Raw genomic sequence first — 17,871 nt, forward strand, 5'->3', positions numbered from 1 at the left:
ATTTAGCATTATTCAGATATAAATAAGTAGTTCTAATAGACAGTGTTATACTGGAAATTACCCGTATTAATAAATTATTACTCGTCGTGGACTTGGTTACAACCACATCGCCGCGAGTATATAATTCTTAGCCCAGAATAACTTATTATTTTAATTTGTTGTGTTTTTTAACTTTTTGTTAATTTATTGTGATAAATTAATAAAAACAGTAAGTTTATAAGTTTAATATACAGTGTCTAACAGTTTTAAATTCAAATTCTACTATGAATCAAAAATATGTGTTAATAAAACATGGGAGCACACAAGACGCCACTTAACATATTAACTTAAACAATATGCGTATGTAGGTATACGTAGGTACATATTTCATACTATACATTATATCATATCGTAGGTGTATAAAATGAATTTCCCCAACTTGTATAATGTTAAATTTTTTTCTTATGTGGCGTGCCGGTTTCTTGACGTTGCCACAAAAATATTGAATTACTGAATATTTGGTTTCGGAATAAATTTAATAAGCACACTGGAAAAGACTTGAAATAAATGAAAAACACAGTTGTCACTTCTTGTCAGTTGATAATGAAAATTTACAATAGTAACAAATTCTAAAAATACTGGGATTGACCAGTGGGCCTACAGGTGACTATTATAATAATTTAGTGGGCGCGAGGCGTATACTGACATTACCGTATACACGTACACAAAACAAAAATACGTATATAAAATTATGTAAAGATAACAATTCAAAATAGATGTAATCAATTATTACACTAACATAGGTTTCAGCATTAGACGGTAACGAAATATTACATATTATTATTTATTGTGTTGATTTTATTTAATGCTTTTTTTCAATGATCTGTGGCTGTATTAATATATTATCATGTATTTATATCTATCGTCTATGGGCACGCAAAACACATACAATTTGAATTTTAAAATCAATTTTTTTTTGTTCGATTTAATTACTTTGATTTGGCCGACTATAATATTAAAAAAGTCCGAATGGCCGACTGTAGTAAGTTTAGGGGATAAGATGCCCCCCTTGGCCTCCCTTTAGTTTCACCCCTGCTTGGTCAACAATTCATGGTCGACATGTATGTAAAAATAGAGAGCGAAAGGTGGGGAGCGTGATGCCAAAAACTACGAAGGCACTACAGTCGACCTTACACCCGTGGCAATAAATGTTTCACATCAAAAAATGATGGTAATTATAAAAATATGTGATTTTCGATCAAAAATTAAACAAAATGAATAGTTTCGATATTAAAAAAAAAGCATTTTTGTAATATTTAATGAATAATGATAAAATAAAACTATTAAAACATGAAAAAAAAAGTATCTTTATTTGTGTCAAGGATTCGATTGAAATATTTCACTTTTTAATAATTACTAGTTGTAAAATATAAGAAGTAAGTAGTGTCAGAATATTTCGTGGAGTTTTGTGCTTGGTAAATATTAAATTAAAATTAATTTTTAGCTGGTTCAAATGAAATACGTTCTATTTGGATATAACAAAGTCTAATTTATAAATTTATAAATGTTGTTTAGTAAACAATATAAGTTTGTTATGATCTATATTGAATTTCGTTTAGAATTTAATACCACTTGCTTTACAATTTCATACCATAACATAATATGTAATCAGTTCGATTTCTTATTATTATTATAATCGTAAAGCAATTACGAATATACTTATATAAATAATTAATATACTTTATTATTTACAGATTAATATATTTCATGATGAGTAATAATTGCGTTAGGTCTGTTACCTGCGTAGAAGAAAACGATAGATATACGAACAACGTAGAAGAATCGCAATTTAAGAAACTGGATGCAATGAATTCGAATCATGATGAAATTATGGATCAGCTTATACTCAAAATCAAGTTACAGAGGGCGAATATTAATAAATTATTATCAGATATTAGAGAAATGAAAAGTATCTGATTGTTACAAGCACTACGAAAGTAATATGTATTTCTAATGTACTATAACAACGTAATATTCTTTTGCAGCTAATTTTCAAATTCAAATTCAGTTGAAGGACAACGAGTTGTCAAATTTGAGAAAAAAATATGAGCAGTTCCAAATTAGAGTAAACGAATTTGGAGGTATGTAACAAAATTATAGATTCAGTTAATAATATATCGAAATTTGTAAGTCAATGTACATTGTAAGGTAAAACAATAACATACAAACGTGTTCTTTTAGATAATTCATCGAGAATTGTTCAATCAAATTTTTATGACCATCAAAATACATTGGACAAGTTGACCAAAGAAAATGAGTTATTAAAGAGGAAAAACAAAGAGTTGTTGAATGAAAAAAATTCTTTGGTTTCAAAATTAGCTGAAGAGTTTGATCAATGTCCAATAGCGTCGTTTGAATATGGAAACGAAAGCTACAATGATATAAGAAAATTAACTAAATCTGTGAAGGCTGAAAACGTGGATACAAGATGCTGTGATAAGTTCTCCGATTTGTGTGTGACAGAACTCAATGAAAATATGGCTTTCATCGGTGTTGTTGATGTCGTTGTCCAAAAAGCATCTGATGTTATCAAAGTCCAACAAACGCAAACAATTGAAGACCCAATGAAAATCTTCGAAGCTAATATCGATAACGTGTCATTCACAAAGACTATCTCAAGTGATCTCAAAGTAGAATCAAATTGTCTAGATAAGACGAAGAACGATATAATTTCCATTGAAGAAAACTGCTGCAAAATGACCGTCAAATTCACCGGTCATAATGACATAGAAAACATCTTAAAACTAGACCAAATCACAACGTTTAATACTACTGTTAACGATAAAAAGTATGTATGTGTATGTATATATATATATATATATATATATATATATATATATATATATATAAGAAACCAATTTAATATAGATATATAGATATTTTTAAAAATGTATGGTTCTTTTCAGAAAAAAACTCGCATACAATAAATTAGATGCACGTATTAAATCTGATCCGGTTTGTGCACTGCAAGAATTGTGTATGTACCGAGATTGGATACTACCGGATTATAAGTTTTTCAAAGAAGGTGATAGTAAAACTTTTACTTATTCGGTAGAGTGTACCGTACTATCATTCACAGTCAGGGGTAAGTAATTGAATTCAAATTTCTAATCTTGTTTGAAAAAATAGTAATGTTCCTTTGTACCGATTGATTAGTCGAGGGTCTACTGAAGAAAGAGGCTAAACGAAAAGCTGCTACATTGATGTACCAAAAAATTAAAAAGTCAGAAAACCCGATGACATTCTAGATTGTTAGCATCATAACCGTACAGAAAGAATACAAATTGAAAATATCGTTTAACACAGTATATCAATCTACTTCGTAGAATATAATAAAATATTTATTAAAATTACAGTGACTATTTACCATTGTAAATTATTTCAAAACAAAATTATGCAAACTTAAAAAATTATCCATTAAAGTTATTAATACTATCATAAATCATTATGATAAGTATATTCTGATTTATGTGCTCCGTTTATGACAAAGCTATAAACATAAAATATCTATTTTTGCGATTTTCTAGTATATCACAGTAGAATACATTCATCGTTGTTTTCATCATTAAAATACATTGTTGCTGTATTATATGTTTTGCACCAGAGCTATCACATCACGTCGCATAATATTTTTTTTTTTGAATGAACTTTCATCATATTTTTGCATTGTATAATATAAGCCAAAATTTATTTTAAACTTTTCACCGAAAAAACTTATTATAGTTTTATTAGGTTAATAACCTTACTTTAAGATTTTCCATAAAATAAATACTAATAAGTTTGGTGTTACAATTTTGCAACCGAATTCCTACAGTTGGAACATATTCATTATTTCTATACAGTATAATGTGTCAGCAATAAAAATATATTCGTTCGATCACGAAATTAATACCGTGTAATCATGTGAGACACGAAGATTACACAAAATGAATTTATTGAACACTGCTTAGCTGGAAATCAATTTTAACTAGCCTATATAATGTTTTTTTTTTTATTAAAAATTGAATATCTATATTATAATCTACTGTCAAAATATTGATTTCAAAAATAGTATCAAATCGATTTATAAATGGAAATAAACTCAAACGTACAACGATGCAATCAACTTAAAATTGCATCGACGATTTTATTTTTTTCATAACAATACTATATAAGCGTTATTCACATCTCAATTCATGTGCAATAGACACGATTTAGATGAGGTGGCATCGCCTGTACACATTCCGGTCGCAAATTTGCTCGGTAGTTTTCTCTGACTGGACCGAACTACTCCTAAAAATTATTGAACCGGACCAAACCGACGATTCAGTCATTTTTATATGTTAGGACCGTACTAGACCGGACCATGCAGAGCACTGATCGGTGTAGGGCCTTTATAGCTGCTCACCTGCATGGTATGACATACGTGCATCGTTTTCGTATCAATAGAAAATATGCTCGTTCGTGTGCAAAACGTTTTCCGAGAATTTATATTTATCAAACTTAATGTGTTTCAATGCCGTTCACTCTTTTATTTATGTAAAGGGTTAAATTACGTTTTATTACACCAACATTTAGTGCATTACGCGCATTACTGCAGTTTACACATAGACTTTTAGAAAAATATTAATTTCGCCGCAGTTCACATTCGCAACCAATCGGACGACCCGGAACAGATGGCACGGCGTGACCGGCACCGCGACATACGCATGCCGTTTACGTTTACCGTAGCGCGGCGTCCCTAAATCAGGATCGCAACATCATCCCTTACGACTCATGACACTTGTCATATTTATGTATATTTAAACGCGTGACAGTTGGCCCCAGGAACAGGAGCTAGACGCGAGAAACCGCGGACATGACGCGTGGCGGTGATTAATCGAATACGATCACACGTGTCACCGACGGACGGGAACGTCACGGCCAGACCAGACGGCGGACCGTCGACGATCGGTGGGTGTTTGGGAGAGGGGTAGGGTTCGATCGATTTGTTTTCCATCCTCGGGGCGGACGGAAAACGACGCAGACCATACCGGACTTGCGGTGCCTCCGGACAATCGCACCAAAGCGGTACAGCTGTTGTTGGTTGTTTTGCCGAAACAGTTTTAAACGGACGGGTATGTACTTCGTTGAGCTGAAAAAATAAAAACGGGTAAGATCTTCCAAGTCGGATAACGTACTCGGATGGGAGAACGATATGACAATTGTTGTTCTCGATAAAAAAGGAACCAAAAAAACCGATTCCGAGTGAAACAGGCCGGGTTGATCGGTTCATATTTCTGGAAATGGTTGACATGGTAGAACAACCGGATTTCTTAACGACGTAGGTTTTGATGTTCTAACTTACAAGGGGGAGGGGATATAGAACCTACAATTTGGGAAACTTGAAATTTTCAGGTGCCTACGAACAGCGCAAAATTTGTTAAAATATTCGGAAACTATGAAATGTCTTTAACCAAATGACTAATATCGTTTAATCACTAAACACTATGGGATTTTGTTGAAATATTCGATTTCGTCAATATTTTTTATCGTAACGTTTATAAATTATTTTTACGACTTTCTAACTAGTATTTTTTTTATCTAAAAAGAAAATCATTCAAAAATCTGATATCTAATTTTCAAATCGGAAGTATAAAAATTTAAATTAAACTCATTTTTGACTACAACAAAGTCGCGAATTTCCGTGATTTTTATCGTTTTGTCAACGTTTTATGTGGATCCAATAACTAATAAAAAAATTTTTAAATATAAAAGTATTTAATAAAAATTAAATAAATAAATTAAATAAATTATAAACATATTTTTTAATGTTATTTTAACTTTTGATTAGATATTTCAAAATACTAACTCCTCCGCAAAATGTGAGTATTATTTTTTCAAGCTTATACGATCATTTATTGATACATAATTGTACACAATACATATATTTAGGAAATAAAATTAACATTTAATGTTGATTAAAATTTCAAATTAAGTTCGCGCCCAGTTATTAAGTGTATACAGCTTTTATACAGTTTGACGATGTTTTATCGAGATTATGGAAAACAACGTCACTTTTCCGCACATGGTTATCAACGTTGAAAATACAAAATTATTGTACGTAATATGCAAGCAATATATGATTAAGACCTTCAGGGGTTAATAAATGGCTGTTGGTCTCCACCAATGAAAAACAATTCTTTAAAATTATAAAAATATGTAATAAAACAAATGTAAACGTTATTAATTTAACAATAAAAACATTAAAAACATTAAAAACAAATTGTTTAATATATAAATAAATAAACCAATAGTTTATACATAGACATAAATAAATAAATAAAACTCGACCTGGGGTACTATTATATTTGCAAAATACGGCCGATTTCGAATTAAAAATTCATGGTCAGATAAATGTGTCCCCCTTTTCCCCACCCTTAATCTTGATTTGGTTAAATGTTCTTTTACTTCGTTCGGAAGAAAAAAATAGGCCATAGAAAGCATTTTGCTTTAGACACAATATTTTATTAAAAAAAAAAAAACACACATACTTAAGTAGGATGTAAAAACGATTGGTACTTTTTTTAAAAACTAAAACTACACATAATTTTATATTGCTTTTTCATGTAATCCTTGATTAAGTATATTTGATAATATAACAAATAAAAGAAAAATATATTCGAAACACTAAAACAATATAATTTGCTCTTCTCTCCCACAGCATAATATATAGTACTATAATAATGCTGTCGAAAACAACAATTTGTACAAATGTTTACTACGTAATTATTGTCCTACTTCTAGAAAACAAAAATAAAAATAAAAAACATACATCGAATAAATTTTACAAATCCTCAAAGTCTAATGTAATTGATCTATGTGTCAAATGCAATTTGTTACACGCGCACATAGATCTTAAACATGTTATACAAATACACGGATAGAATACATAGTTACATACATAAATGTTGAATGATAATAATAATGTATAGATAAACGACTTGTTTTTTGTACAGATTGTACCTATATATGTAATATAGTTACGGTTGATTACTAAACCGGGAAATGGTAAACGCAAAATATGAATCAAATAGTGAAATCTCATAATACGTAATAGGTATCGTGTGCTATGTAATAAGTAATAGGTATGTCTGTAGAGGAGCAAACCACTAACTGGAAATCAGTGTAAATCTTTAGTTGTCTGCGAAACACTTCGAAGATCTTTGGTAATACTGGAAATCGGAATTACGGTGAAAACCGTTATTTAAATTATTCGTTCCTCTTCGGACGCCCATAGCGTGCCAACCGTATGGTAATCGATTAAAATAAACGCACCCGTCTGTTATAACGCTATAGTATACACCAAGCGATACAGACTCGTGCGCGTATTGCGTGAAAAGTGATTTTTTTTTCCCCCAATACGGTCAATGCGAAAACAACGTGCATCATCGTAATATTATGTATTTACTTGAACGCATAACTGAGCTTATTCGGACAACGCATTTATACGACTGCGACGACTACGAAAATTAAAGACTAAAACTAAGGATTAAGCAAAAATTCAAGGGCGTGTAAACGCGTCGACGTGTTTCTCGTGCATGACGGCGTATCGGTCGAGTGACGTATTGTGACGAATAAAACGAGGAAACGAGTACGAATATCATAACGGGGTGAGAGAAAAAGAAAAAAACCCCCCAGACAACGGCAATGTATAACGCGAGGTGGTCCGAGAGAAGGGTAGGGGGAAGAAAAAAAACATTTTTAACAAATTCACGGTACGTCATCTCTTTGAGTGTGCGCGATCGTCATCCGATGCACCGGCGACTGAGTTGATGATCGATGATGTACGGTAGCGTTGTGCGATTTGGTCAAATAATTTTTCACCGCCGCGCCCGCGTCTAGACGACGACTGCACCACAATCCAAGCGCAGCGAAACGTTGTACTCGACGACGGCCATTGTCCGTTTGTCGTCCGCTGGACCGCACGATTCCTGCGCAAACCAACGAAAGTTAACATTATCAAAACCAGTAGCAGCTCGTAGTAAATATTCTGGGAAGACTTAAATTATTTAACATAAACTTCGTACAACATCAAACAAGAATAACTCTTTTATTGGAAAATTAATTGTACTTAACACTTAATTTAATATTTAGTTAGTATTTTTACACTTCATTTAATGGTAAATTTTTTTATAAACTAATTCAATTCTGCAATTTTTTTTATCTGTAAATTCGCAGATGGACGGTGTATAGCAATGAACGACGGCACGATCAGGGGTGTATTTAGACTTACTTCTAGGGGGGGGACTCAAATTTTTTCTTTAATTCAGGCTCAAAATTTACAATTAAAATTTTTGGTAATATTTAAATCAGCTGAATCCTTAATTTTGTGGTTTTTTTCAATCTAATGCCGGATCCACTTAGAATCGACTTTTTCACCTGTCTTTTAACACCTGTCTATGTTTTGAAAGTTACGCTTGTGTCTTATTTGATTTTTTATTAAATATGGACCCGACAAAAAGGACAATTCAGTATTCACAGCCATACATAATTTGATTTCGTTATAAAATAAATTATCCACATTAAAAAAAATTGAAATGTGTATCTCACATATAATCATTTCTTTAAATACGGATTCAGGGGTGGTGATCGCCCCTTCGTCCTCCCCTAAAATACATTCTTGGGCGTGATGACACTGAAATTATTGTCGTGAACCCAGTTTCAATAGCATCTATATCACGCGGATTATTCTCCCTAGCCCCTTCCGTCCAACAAGCTAAACCATTACATGTTACGATTGAACCTGTCGGACGTCAGTTTCAACTAAACGGCGACCATCGTCGAAATTACTAAAATAGTGTTTTCATCGAAATAATGGTCTTCTCTCGAAAATCTTAAACACTTGCAATTTGTTTAATATTGACACTTCAAAACTAATTTTTTTTTTTAAGTTATATTGGTGAGTTCAGCGCACAGTTGTCAAGCATCGACAGTGTTAACCGTTTACGATTCGAAACACACAGTCCTGGCCCGGGAAAGGAAGCGCTTTTAGATTTACCTTTAGCCGTTCGTAGGACCACGGTTTGTATCGGACGACGATCGTGGTGGACTCGGAGTCCTCAGAAACGGAATACGTTTTGTCGTCGAGCCACTCTGCGTGATAAGTTCGATCCAATGAATCCCATCGGGTGCCATTCAACGCCCACAGGCTGGTGTTCGACGGGCAAGTCATCGACATGAACATACCGGTCTGGCAATCTTTCGCGTTGTTTTTACTCGTGCTGAAATATAAAATATGAATCCCGTAAAAATAATGATATAGATAATGTATTATATCACGTGGAAAAATCGCGATTCGTCCGCACCTCGAATTTTTTACTTATGATGGGTTCGAAATTCAGAAGAAATTATAAGAATTCAAATTAATTAATAGAGTTGGTCAAATTATCGGATGAACGATCGCGGAAGCTAGTATATTTATTACGATTTAAACATGGTTCGTCCACTCCCTGTTCAAGATGATAGTTCAATATAACGTTGTCGTCGTACACAACTGGTACAAATAATGTACGTGGTCGTTTTTACGTCGAGTGAGATATCGCATAAAACGATGTTGATCGATGACTCAATGCTTGATAAGGATTCGTTTGAAGTACTCGCATACGGTGCATCGGGATTTTTCAATTATGTAGTTCAATTAGCAGAAAAAAGGTTTTAGCGATCCCGCCTCCTTCCCACAGGAACGCGATGCAACCGAGTGCATGGAAGAATGTCGGCACACATTGAATATTTTTTCGTTTCAAACGAGTCGTTAAATTTGAAACGAGTCGATTGCACAACAATAATCCGAAACCCGTGGACTCGGGTCTATCGACTAGTACGAGTGAAACGGGCCGAACGCAAAACAGTCACGCGTAAAGAAACGTATGAACGTAAATTTATGACGGTTCATCAGTGCCGGTTAACTGTATTGATTTCCGCTATTTTGAGGGAAGGTTACGTGGACTTGCCGGTAGGACACGATGATGAAATAGTCCGTCAGGTGCTTGACGACCGGGAGCTGAAATCCGTACACGAACGTCGACGTGTCGCCGCAATGCTGGAGCAGTTCCGACCGTCCGCACTCGTCCGTCACGTTGTCGACCGCCGTGGAGTTGCCGTATGCCCCGCGCACGCCGACCGTCACGTCCTTGTAAGTGACGTCTGTAACAGAATCGATTGTCCATGGGGACAGATGTCAACAAATCTTGTCTAAAAATTTAACGCCAACAATTCTTAACGATATGTGGCGCCCAAAACCTTTTGGAAATAATTTTCGGAACCCGATTTCGAAATCCAGGAAAATTTGAAGTTAGTCTATATCTAATCAAAGCTTTGATAATAAATTTTACAATTAATAATTATGTAATCTTATAATAAATAGTGTTATAATATTACAATCATATAAGAGTTAATGAATAAAAAATTAAAATTAAAAATTATTTAATACTTTTGTGCTTGTATTTTCTGTAAATGAAATAGAGTCTAAGGCTTAACAGGAAACTTCTTGAAAACATTCCTGCCTAATAAAATGATGATCTACCATATCGTGAAAATTAGAAAAAATAAAACTAGGTCTTAACCCGGTAACCGGAACCCGTAATAGGTCAGCTTACTTTGACTACTTTCTTATAATTAAATCGAAAATATTTTATTTCAAATCAAGTAAAAATATTACAAGTATAGCATTGAAAAATTGAACCATCAGTTTTAAAAATATCTTTTTGTTTGTTTACGTTTGTCTGTAAACTACTCTTTATTTTTGTTTTTACTTAAGACATTTTATAGTAACAAATGAATAAAAAAGAAAAAAAAATCACTAGACATAAAAACTGGGACAATTTTACGCGTAAAATAATACGTTCAAACGCATAATACTGGCTGATCGGTTTCCGAAATACCGTCGAATACTTGACCCTTCGAACTTTATCATATGAATTTATCTATATTTATATAATGTATTTGTTTGTTGCATACGAGTATTTAATTTTAATTTAGGTAATAACAACAGATCTTCATTTTATTTATATCATGATGTGACTGTGGACGTTAATGTGTAAAGTAAAACAATTATATACACTATAAGCTACAAACATGCATTAAATATGCAAAATACGCAATTCAACGATTCTCATCAGATTTCAATAAGCTCATTCTAATACACATTTGCATAAGAATCTGTTCCCAAATTATAATCAATAACAACAATATGGATAATACCGCCCGATGAAATTTTGATATTGACGTCGAACAAAAACTCCTTTCGAGTACAATACTACATAACAATGGTTTATGTTGATTGAAACACACACGCACCTGAAATACGATCGATTTTAATGATGAAATTGACGAAGGAGATCTTATCGGATGCGCTCCTATCTTCCTTTTGCCTATCGGTAATTCTGTTCATCAATTTCGTTTTAATCTTGCTGTACTGCAGATATAAAAAACGGTTTTTATGTATAATAATTCGTCGACTTTAAGTGCAATCCATGATCGTAATAGTATATGTGTGAACACTAATGTTTTACCTCACAGGTGCCCCCGTTGGTTATAAGTCGCTTGAGCCACATGCAATTCAGATGTTTGTCCTTGTCCAAAAACCCATCTATTTCCATCAGGCCGGTGTCCTTCGAGTGCACGTTGTCACGAGTTTCGATCGTTTTCGCATGTCTGACAATACTATATTGGAGTACAAAGCGAATCAATAATGTTAACAACATTATAGTATTATATTATAATGTTATAATTGTATTATATAATAATATTATAATTATAACTATTATAGTAGTACACTAATGCAGTGGCGTGGATAGGATTTTTAGATGGGAAAGGTTAAACAATTTTTTGGGCAGGTTAAGAAAGAAATTCTTTGAAAGTTCACCTAAAACCCTCCCCCCACAACCAAATTTAAAAAAAAGCATTTTTAAATAAATTTAACAATATTTATTAAAATATAATTAATAACTATAACAATAAATTGACAGTGGTCAGCTGCGGTAGCATCGCCACGACATAACATGGTATAAAAACTATAGTGATTATAAAATGTGAGTCGTTATATAGTTCACGATAATGACTAAGAAGATAAGCAGTAATCACGATAAAAGTAATATGCTTATGTATTTACCAATGATATCCACCTGTTATTCGTTAACATTTAGTTAGTACTAATATTTTAAAATATTCAAGTACCAAATAGTAATGTACTAGTTTAGTAAATACACATAAATACGACCCATCAGAGGTAAGCCCCCCCCCCCCTTGGCTACGCCTCTACACTAATTTCAAAGCAAATAATCGCATATTTATAATATCTTAACAGTAATCGATCAATTTACTCCTGAATCGCGTACTCACAAATCATCTTCATTTGTACTTTTCAAATTTTGATTCCTGTAATAGTGTTCCATGAAAAACAATCCGGTTATAAATACCAAACTGAAATGTTTACGGAACACAAAATGTTAATGAAACTTTGAACAACCATATTATTACGAGTATAAAACGTAGAATGGAACGCTTTCGCTTACCAACTCACAATAACGACTGTCAAAGTTATTATAGAAATTTGAACTATTTGCCCGCAACAAACATCACCGGATTTTTTTGCTTTTAACGATTTGAATTTTTCCACGTTAGAATCGTAGCTGTTGCACTTGCTTTTGTAGGTCGTAGCTAACATAGAAACAATAATAGTATGCAATAATTAGAAAGCGCCAAAATACGTATTGTTATAAATCCTCGGATGCTTTGAAACTCCGGAAGGAAAACAATATTAATCATAACTAGATCATCGAATTTATAATTCTGAATAATACACTAACAAGAGTAATGCACACGTTCTATTTTAAAATTCACTGAATTTATTCATAACTTTTATTTTTAATTACTAAACATGTATTTATGTGACTGTTAAAAATGTTTAAAATAAAAACGCACGTTTTACTCTGTATCTATATTATAGTACTAATTTATAGTTACTATTCCATTTTTTTTTTTTTTTTTTTTAATAGGACCGGTTGGTCTTATATTTTTAGATTTTTGATTACAACATGATATAATATCACATTTATAATTTGAAAAAGTTTTCTTTATATAATGTAAGATATTCAATATGTTTGAGTTTCAAAACATCGCTGATTTTAATTGTAATAAACTAAGAAAGAATATGTTTTCACTAAAATGAAAACTGTGTTGTTTGTTAATTTGTTTGTTATAGACATAACTTACAACTCACCATTTATTGAACTTCAAAACTTTTATGTTAAACTGCATTGATATATTGTACATAATAATTATGATTTTGATTTAAATTATTAATTAATATATTTATTCAAAATTTTATCATGCTTTTAAAAATGATTTTTTTAATTAGCTTTCCTATTAATTGTTTATGTACGACTGTCGACATGATATTTTTACGCATAATTCAGAATTTAAAATTATTAATATAACACGTTGTATTATAATTCGCCATGTATTTTACATTAAACAATAAGATTAAAACAAAACATCTGTTTTAATTTTTTTTTTTCTATGGGTTTTATTAATATAATTGAGGCGATTTTTTAGAGTTTTATCGAGTTAAAAAATCCTATACTTAATATTACCAGTGGGTTAACGCATAACAAGAGCAAAATGAGCTTGATTAATGTGAATATATATGCACACTTACAGGACAGATCCGACAGCGCTATGCCGTAATGATGGTTTTTCGATGACGAGTAACGCTTGATGCTCTGTTCCAATTCGCAGATCCTAGTCTCCAAGTGACTGGTGATCTTGCTCAGTTCTTTGACGGCACCGACATTTTCCATGAAAATCCGGTCCTACGCATAAACAGTACGAGGCACGTGCGATTATTCGCACCGTTTGTAACACGCACGACAACGGCGTATGTATGTTTGCCTACACCGGTATATTTCGGGGCAATGACAAATTTTAAAAGGACCGTTTTTGAAACAATTAACTTAATCTCACCCTTAACACGGCCCCCGTGAGGGTGAATTCGTTCCACGACGGAATTCATACTTTCAGTTGTAGCTAGTGAACGAAAAAATGAACCTAGTAATATTACTTCATCAACACTTGGCAACACGGTTCTACGAATATTTTGCTGGCGAAAAATATTCATCGGTTCAATACGTATTGAAAAATGAAATAATACCGAATTTTAGGGAATGTTTTTGCTGACTTTGAAATTCTGTTTTATTTTTATTGCAATTTATATGTACATAAAATTGCAATTATATAGAACGGCGACTTCTCGACAAGAATCAAACACGAAAATATGCTCCCGCGCGCACATCGATCTGGAGTCTAGTACTTACCTTGTTGACGACCAAAAAGTCATCGTATTCCACCCCGTTGGGGAACGCAATGCTGCCGGCGTTCGTGACGGCTCCAGGCAAAACGGCTTGCACCTCCTGCGCAATGATGCCCGTGTCCTTTTCCTTCATGGACAGCCCGAATAACGAGGAAAATTCCGGTTTGTAGTTGAAATGGACCACGTTGATTTTCTCCACGTTCCGCAATTGCTCCCTCGTATCGCACTGTATCGTAAAACAATAAAAATTATTAAAACTACAATTATAACGGTTGCCACTCCCTATAATAACTTTTTATACTATATTTATTTATTTGTGTTTACTATTTGTGACTACATATACACAATTTTAGTTCAAACGGATAATATATACAGTATCATGTTTTTCTTGAAAGTTACATAATAAGAATTCGCCTTAAATGTGTTAAAATATTCTATGAATGTGGTGAAGAAAATACAATCTAGTTTTATACCACATTTATTTATTTATTATTAATTTTTTTTTTTTTAATCAGCAATAGACTCTTCACTTAGTAACACTGTAAGGTAATTTTTCAAGTGGCAAACCAAGTGTTAAGCCTAACTATAGTCAACATTGAGCTTTAAAAAGTTGTTAATAACACCCAATAATATTAAAATCTGAATAATTAAATATAAACTTTTTGGCACTTAGCCCATTATTTATTTTATATGATTTCTAATCATCATTTGATACGAAAAATCAAATATAGTTTAGTATTTCGTATATTCTAATACAGCCTTGAGTGAATATTAAGTAGATAATTTCTGTAAACAATGAAACAAGTACTTTAATTCTAAAATGGTAAGTACCATAAATAGCTACTGTAAATAGTTGAATACATAACACATATTTATACTCTTACTATTAGAAGTACTCTATAAAATATTTTGAACAGTCGAACAATTTATTATTGTTAGTTATTGTTACAACCTAAATTTTTATTTCCACCCAAATTATGTTATTTTTTTAATAAACGATATTAAAACATTTTAAGTAAATTTGAGAAGTCTAGTTAAAGATTGTTATTATTCATCAAAATTTGTTGAAAAAATATTTTTTTAATTACATATTTTATATACATATATGATTATACATAAATATATTTGTTCTACAACTTATGAATTATGTATAAATTAATAAGTGTATATTGTGTGTTACGTTTCATAATAAATTACTTGTTTTGGGATACATTTATTATATATTATTTACATTGGAAATGATTAAGTTTGATATTTTTTTAAATTTAATTTTAATTAATTTAATTTTTTTCTTGTAATATACATATATTAATAACATAAATTATTGTTAATCATATCAAATGCTACGTAACCCTTGTGGCTATCACCACTGGCATTACGATTATCTAGTTTCGAACTAATGACGAGCAAGCTCTTTATGAATATTAAACAGATAACGTATTTGTGTCGAACATCGAATTAAATTGTGATTCACTCAACACTCGATTACGCTCAAAAGCGTTTTTCTCATTATACAACTCATTGGCTTGAAAGTTAATACGATCAAAGTTATTTTTTTTCTAAACACGATGGAATACCATGTGGCAATGGCGTGGCGAAGATATGGCTTTGGAGCCATTTCACCTTCTCAATTTTGGGTAGGAAGACCACCTACCACAAAATATCTAACCACATAGGTAACTATGTAAATCATAGAAAATATAAATTTACTATGTATACATATATGTATCTTACTTATATAACCCACGTCCTATATTCTACAGCAGCGTTTTCGCCATTGCTTTACGTATCCTAATTGTTAACTTGTATATTTTCACATAGGATTGATAAGAAATTATAAAATTATTTTTAGTGGAAAAAAAAATTATTATGAAGCATTTATTTATTTAAATCAGTATGCGCCATATAATGTAAATAAAAAAAATAAATAAAAATATATAATTCAACTTTAATGTGATCCTTGGAGTTTTTTGGTAACGATTAACTTATTAAATCTGGTTCAACGGATAATAAGTAGGTATGAACTCACAAAAAGTCTACAACGATATTTATTTTTAATGAACGTGTACAAAGTCTTTTCCACAAATACAATGCTCGTTATCAAATATTTATTTTTTCGTTATCAGTTTTTACATTTTCCACAATAGCCCTTTTTTCCCGAGTACCTTGTCGTATATTTTCGCGTATCGCTAGGGATTCACGTACCCCCGGTTGAGAAACGCGCTCTGCAGCATAAAACTTGTTAATCGTAGCTCAAAAATTCAGTATTAAATTAGTATGACGAAAACATCAGTCAGTCAATACAAGCGGCCGTCGTCGGTCGGTTACAATGCGTTATTGGGTAAAAACACAGTTAAGAACCTTGTACACACATATTTGCTGTGCCACAACGATTCCAGGTCAATATATTTTCGACGGATAACTCTAGTAAAAAATATCTTCGATTCGACGGCAGATATTTTTGTGGAGTTATTTTGATCAGTCATTTTTCACAACGCCACCCCTTTCAGACGCTATCACCCTATTGGTTAGTGTCGCGGGTCCAGTGTCGCGAAATCTGATCATGCTCCCGGCACCCATCAGTCCCTCGTCGTTGCGGTACTCACTTTCTGGATGTGCTCTTTGATCCGGACGTCCGACGGCTGTACGATGTGCCCGGTGAGCTTGACGTTACCGTGTACGACCAGTGCCTCGTCCGGCCGGTCCGTGTTGACACCCACCTTGCCGGTGTGCACGATCGACTCGGGCGTGGCGCCCCGCTGCCAGCACAGCTCCGCGTCGCTCTCAAACTGACCCGGATTCGAAGCCTTTTAAAACAGAAACAAACAAAAAAAAAATGTCACCGCCGGCCGCGGTACCGAGTCTCACGGACGCCATCACCCGTCGTGGCGGGCCGTGGGCAACGTAATATCAATCTATCGTAATTACTTGGATTACCCTGACAATTATCCTTTCGGAAGCGTACGAGACAATCGGATAATCGTGATCGTTGATGCAGTGCGCGTGTAGTCCCACCACCAGGTAGAAGTACCTTTGGTCCGGGTTCGGTTTCCCTTTCTTCCTCATGTTGTTACACGTAGTCTCGCTGAAGTGCAGTCTGCCCACCGTCACCTTCGACACCTGTTCCTCGCGCAAATCCAATCTGCAAACGAACCCACAAACGTAAATACGCGGTAAATACTGTTCCGTCAGTACTGTCAGTGTAAATAACTCGAATCCCGAAAAGTTGTTACGGGATATCGAATACGTATGGATAAAGCTTATCCCCATTACTACTGTTTGTTGACAATAGATAGGTTTTTCGACATAAAGAGGCTTGTCCACATCATGGTTAATGCATTTTAATGAGTGACACACGTACAAATAAAATTACAAGATTATTGGGCGGTTTGACATTTTATTGACGCACGTGTTTCGCATAAAAGTTCATTTAAAATATGATTAAAATCCAAAAGTTATAAGACCTCTTATTGCATAACAGATATTTTCAAATATTTTTTTTT

At 33.0% G+C, this 17,871-nt stretch overlaps 2 protein-coding genes across 4 annotated transcripts in view; one reads left to right on the plus strand and one right to left on the minus strand.

Annotated features, from left to right (window-relative positions):
- The first annotated feature begins 1,910 nt into the window (after positions 1-1,910).
- LOC112685031 lies at positions 1,911-3,300 on the plus strand. Its single transcript, XM_025556789.1, has 5 exons — positions 1,911-1,948; positions 2,025-2,120; positions 2,221-2,827; positions 2,946-3,124; positions 3,196-3,300. The coding sequence occupies exons 1-5, from the start codon at positions 1,942-1,944 to the stop codon at positions 3,285-3,287; spliced, it is 981 nt and encodes a 326-aa protein (XP_025412574.1). The 5' UTR covers positions 1,911-1,941; the 3' UTR covers positions 3,288-3,300.
- A 3,118-nt stretch (positions 3,301-6,418) lies between these two features.
- The window catches only part of LOC112685018 (myelin regulatory factor-like protein), a 54,490-nt gene continuing 43,037 nt past the window's right edge, over positions 6,419-17,871 (minus strand). For 2 of the 3 annotated variants that reach the window (XM_025556771.1, XM_025556770.1), the window contains exons 11-21: positions 17,297-17,510; positions 16,975-17,175; positions 14,373-14,594; positions 13,718-13,871; positions 12,573-12,717; positions 12,400-12,480; positions 11,571-11,721; positions 11,356-11,473; positions 10,011-10,203; positions 9,059-9,281; positions 6,419-7,991 (exon numbers count right to left, since the gene is read on the minus strand). In XM_025556771.1, the coding sequence (XP_025412556.1) occupies positions 7,899-7,991; positions 9,059-9,281; positions 10,011-10,203; positions 11,356-11,473; positions 11,571-11,721; positions 12,400-12,480; positions 12,573-12,717; positions 13,718-13,871; positions 14,373-14,594; positions 16,975-17,175; positions 17,297-17,510 (1,795 nt within the window). In that variant the 3' untranslated portion in view covers positions 6,419-7,898. The remainder of the gene's footprint in view (positions 7,992-9,058; positions 9,282-10,010; positions 10,204-11,355; positions 11,474-11,570; positions 11,722-12,399; positions 12,481-12,572; positions 12,718-13,717; positions 13,872-14,372; positions 14,595-16,974; positions 17,176-17,296; positions 17,511-17,871) is intronic. The other variant, XM_025556772.1, reaches the window with a different exon arrangement.

Source organism: Sipha flava, unplaced genomic scaffold, assembly GCF_003268045.1.
Source record: "Sipha flava isolate LNK unplaced genomic scaffold, YSA_version1 262_pilon_pilon, whole genome shotgun sequence".
NCBI classification, from domain to species: domain Eukaryota; kingdom Metazoa; phylum Arthropoda; class Insecta; order Hemiptera; family Aphididae; genus Sipha; species Sipha flava.

What these genes read in the sequence shown, in the direction of transcription:
- LOC112685031 (XM_025556789.1), top strand. An exon ending in TAGAGTAAACGAATTTGGAG is followed by an intron (nt 2,121 to 2,220) that starts GTATGTAACAAA and finishes GTGTTCTTTTAG; the next exon opens with ATAATTCATCGAGAATTGTT. An exon ending in ACTACTGTTAACGATAAAAA is followed by an intron (nt 2,828 to 2,945) that starts GTATGTATGTGT and finishes GGTTCTTTTCAG; the next exon opens with AAAAAAACTCGCATACAATA.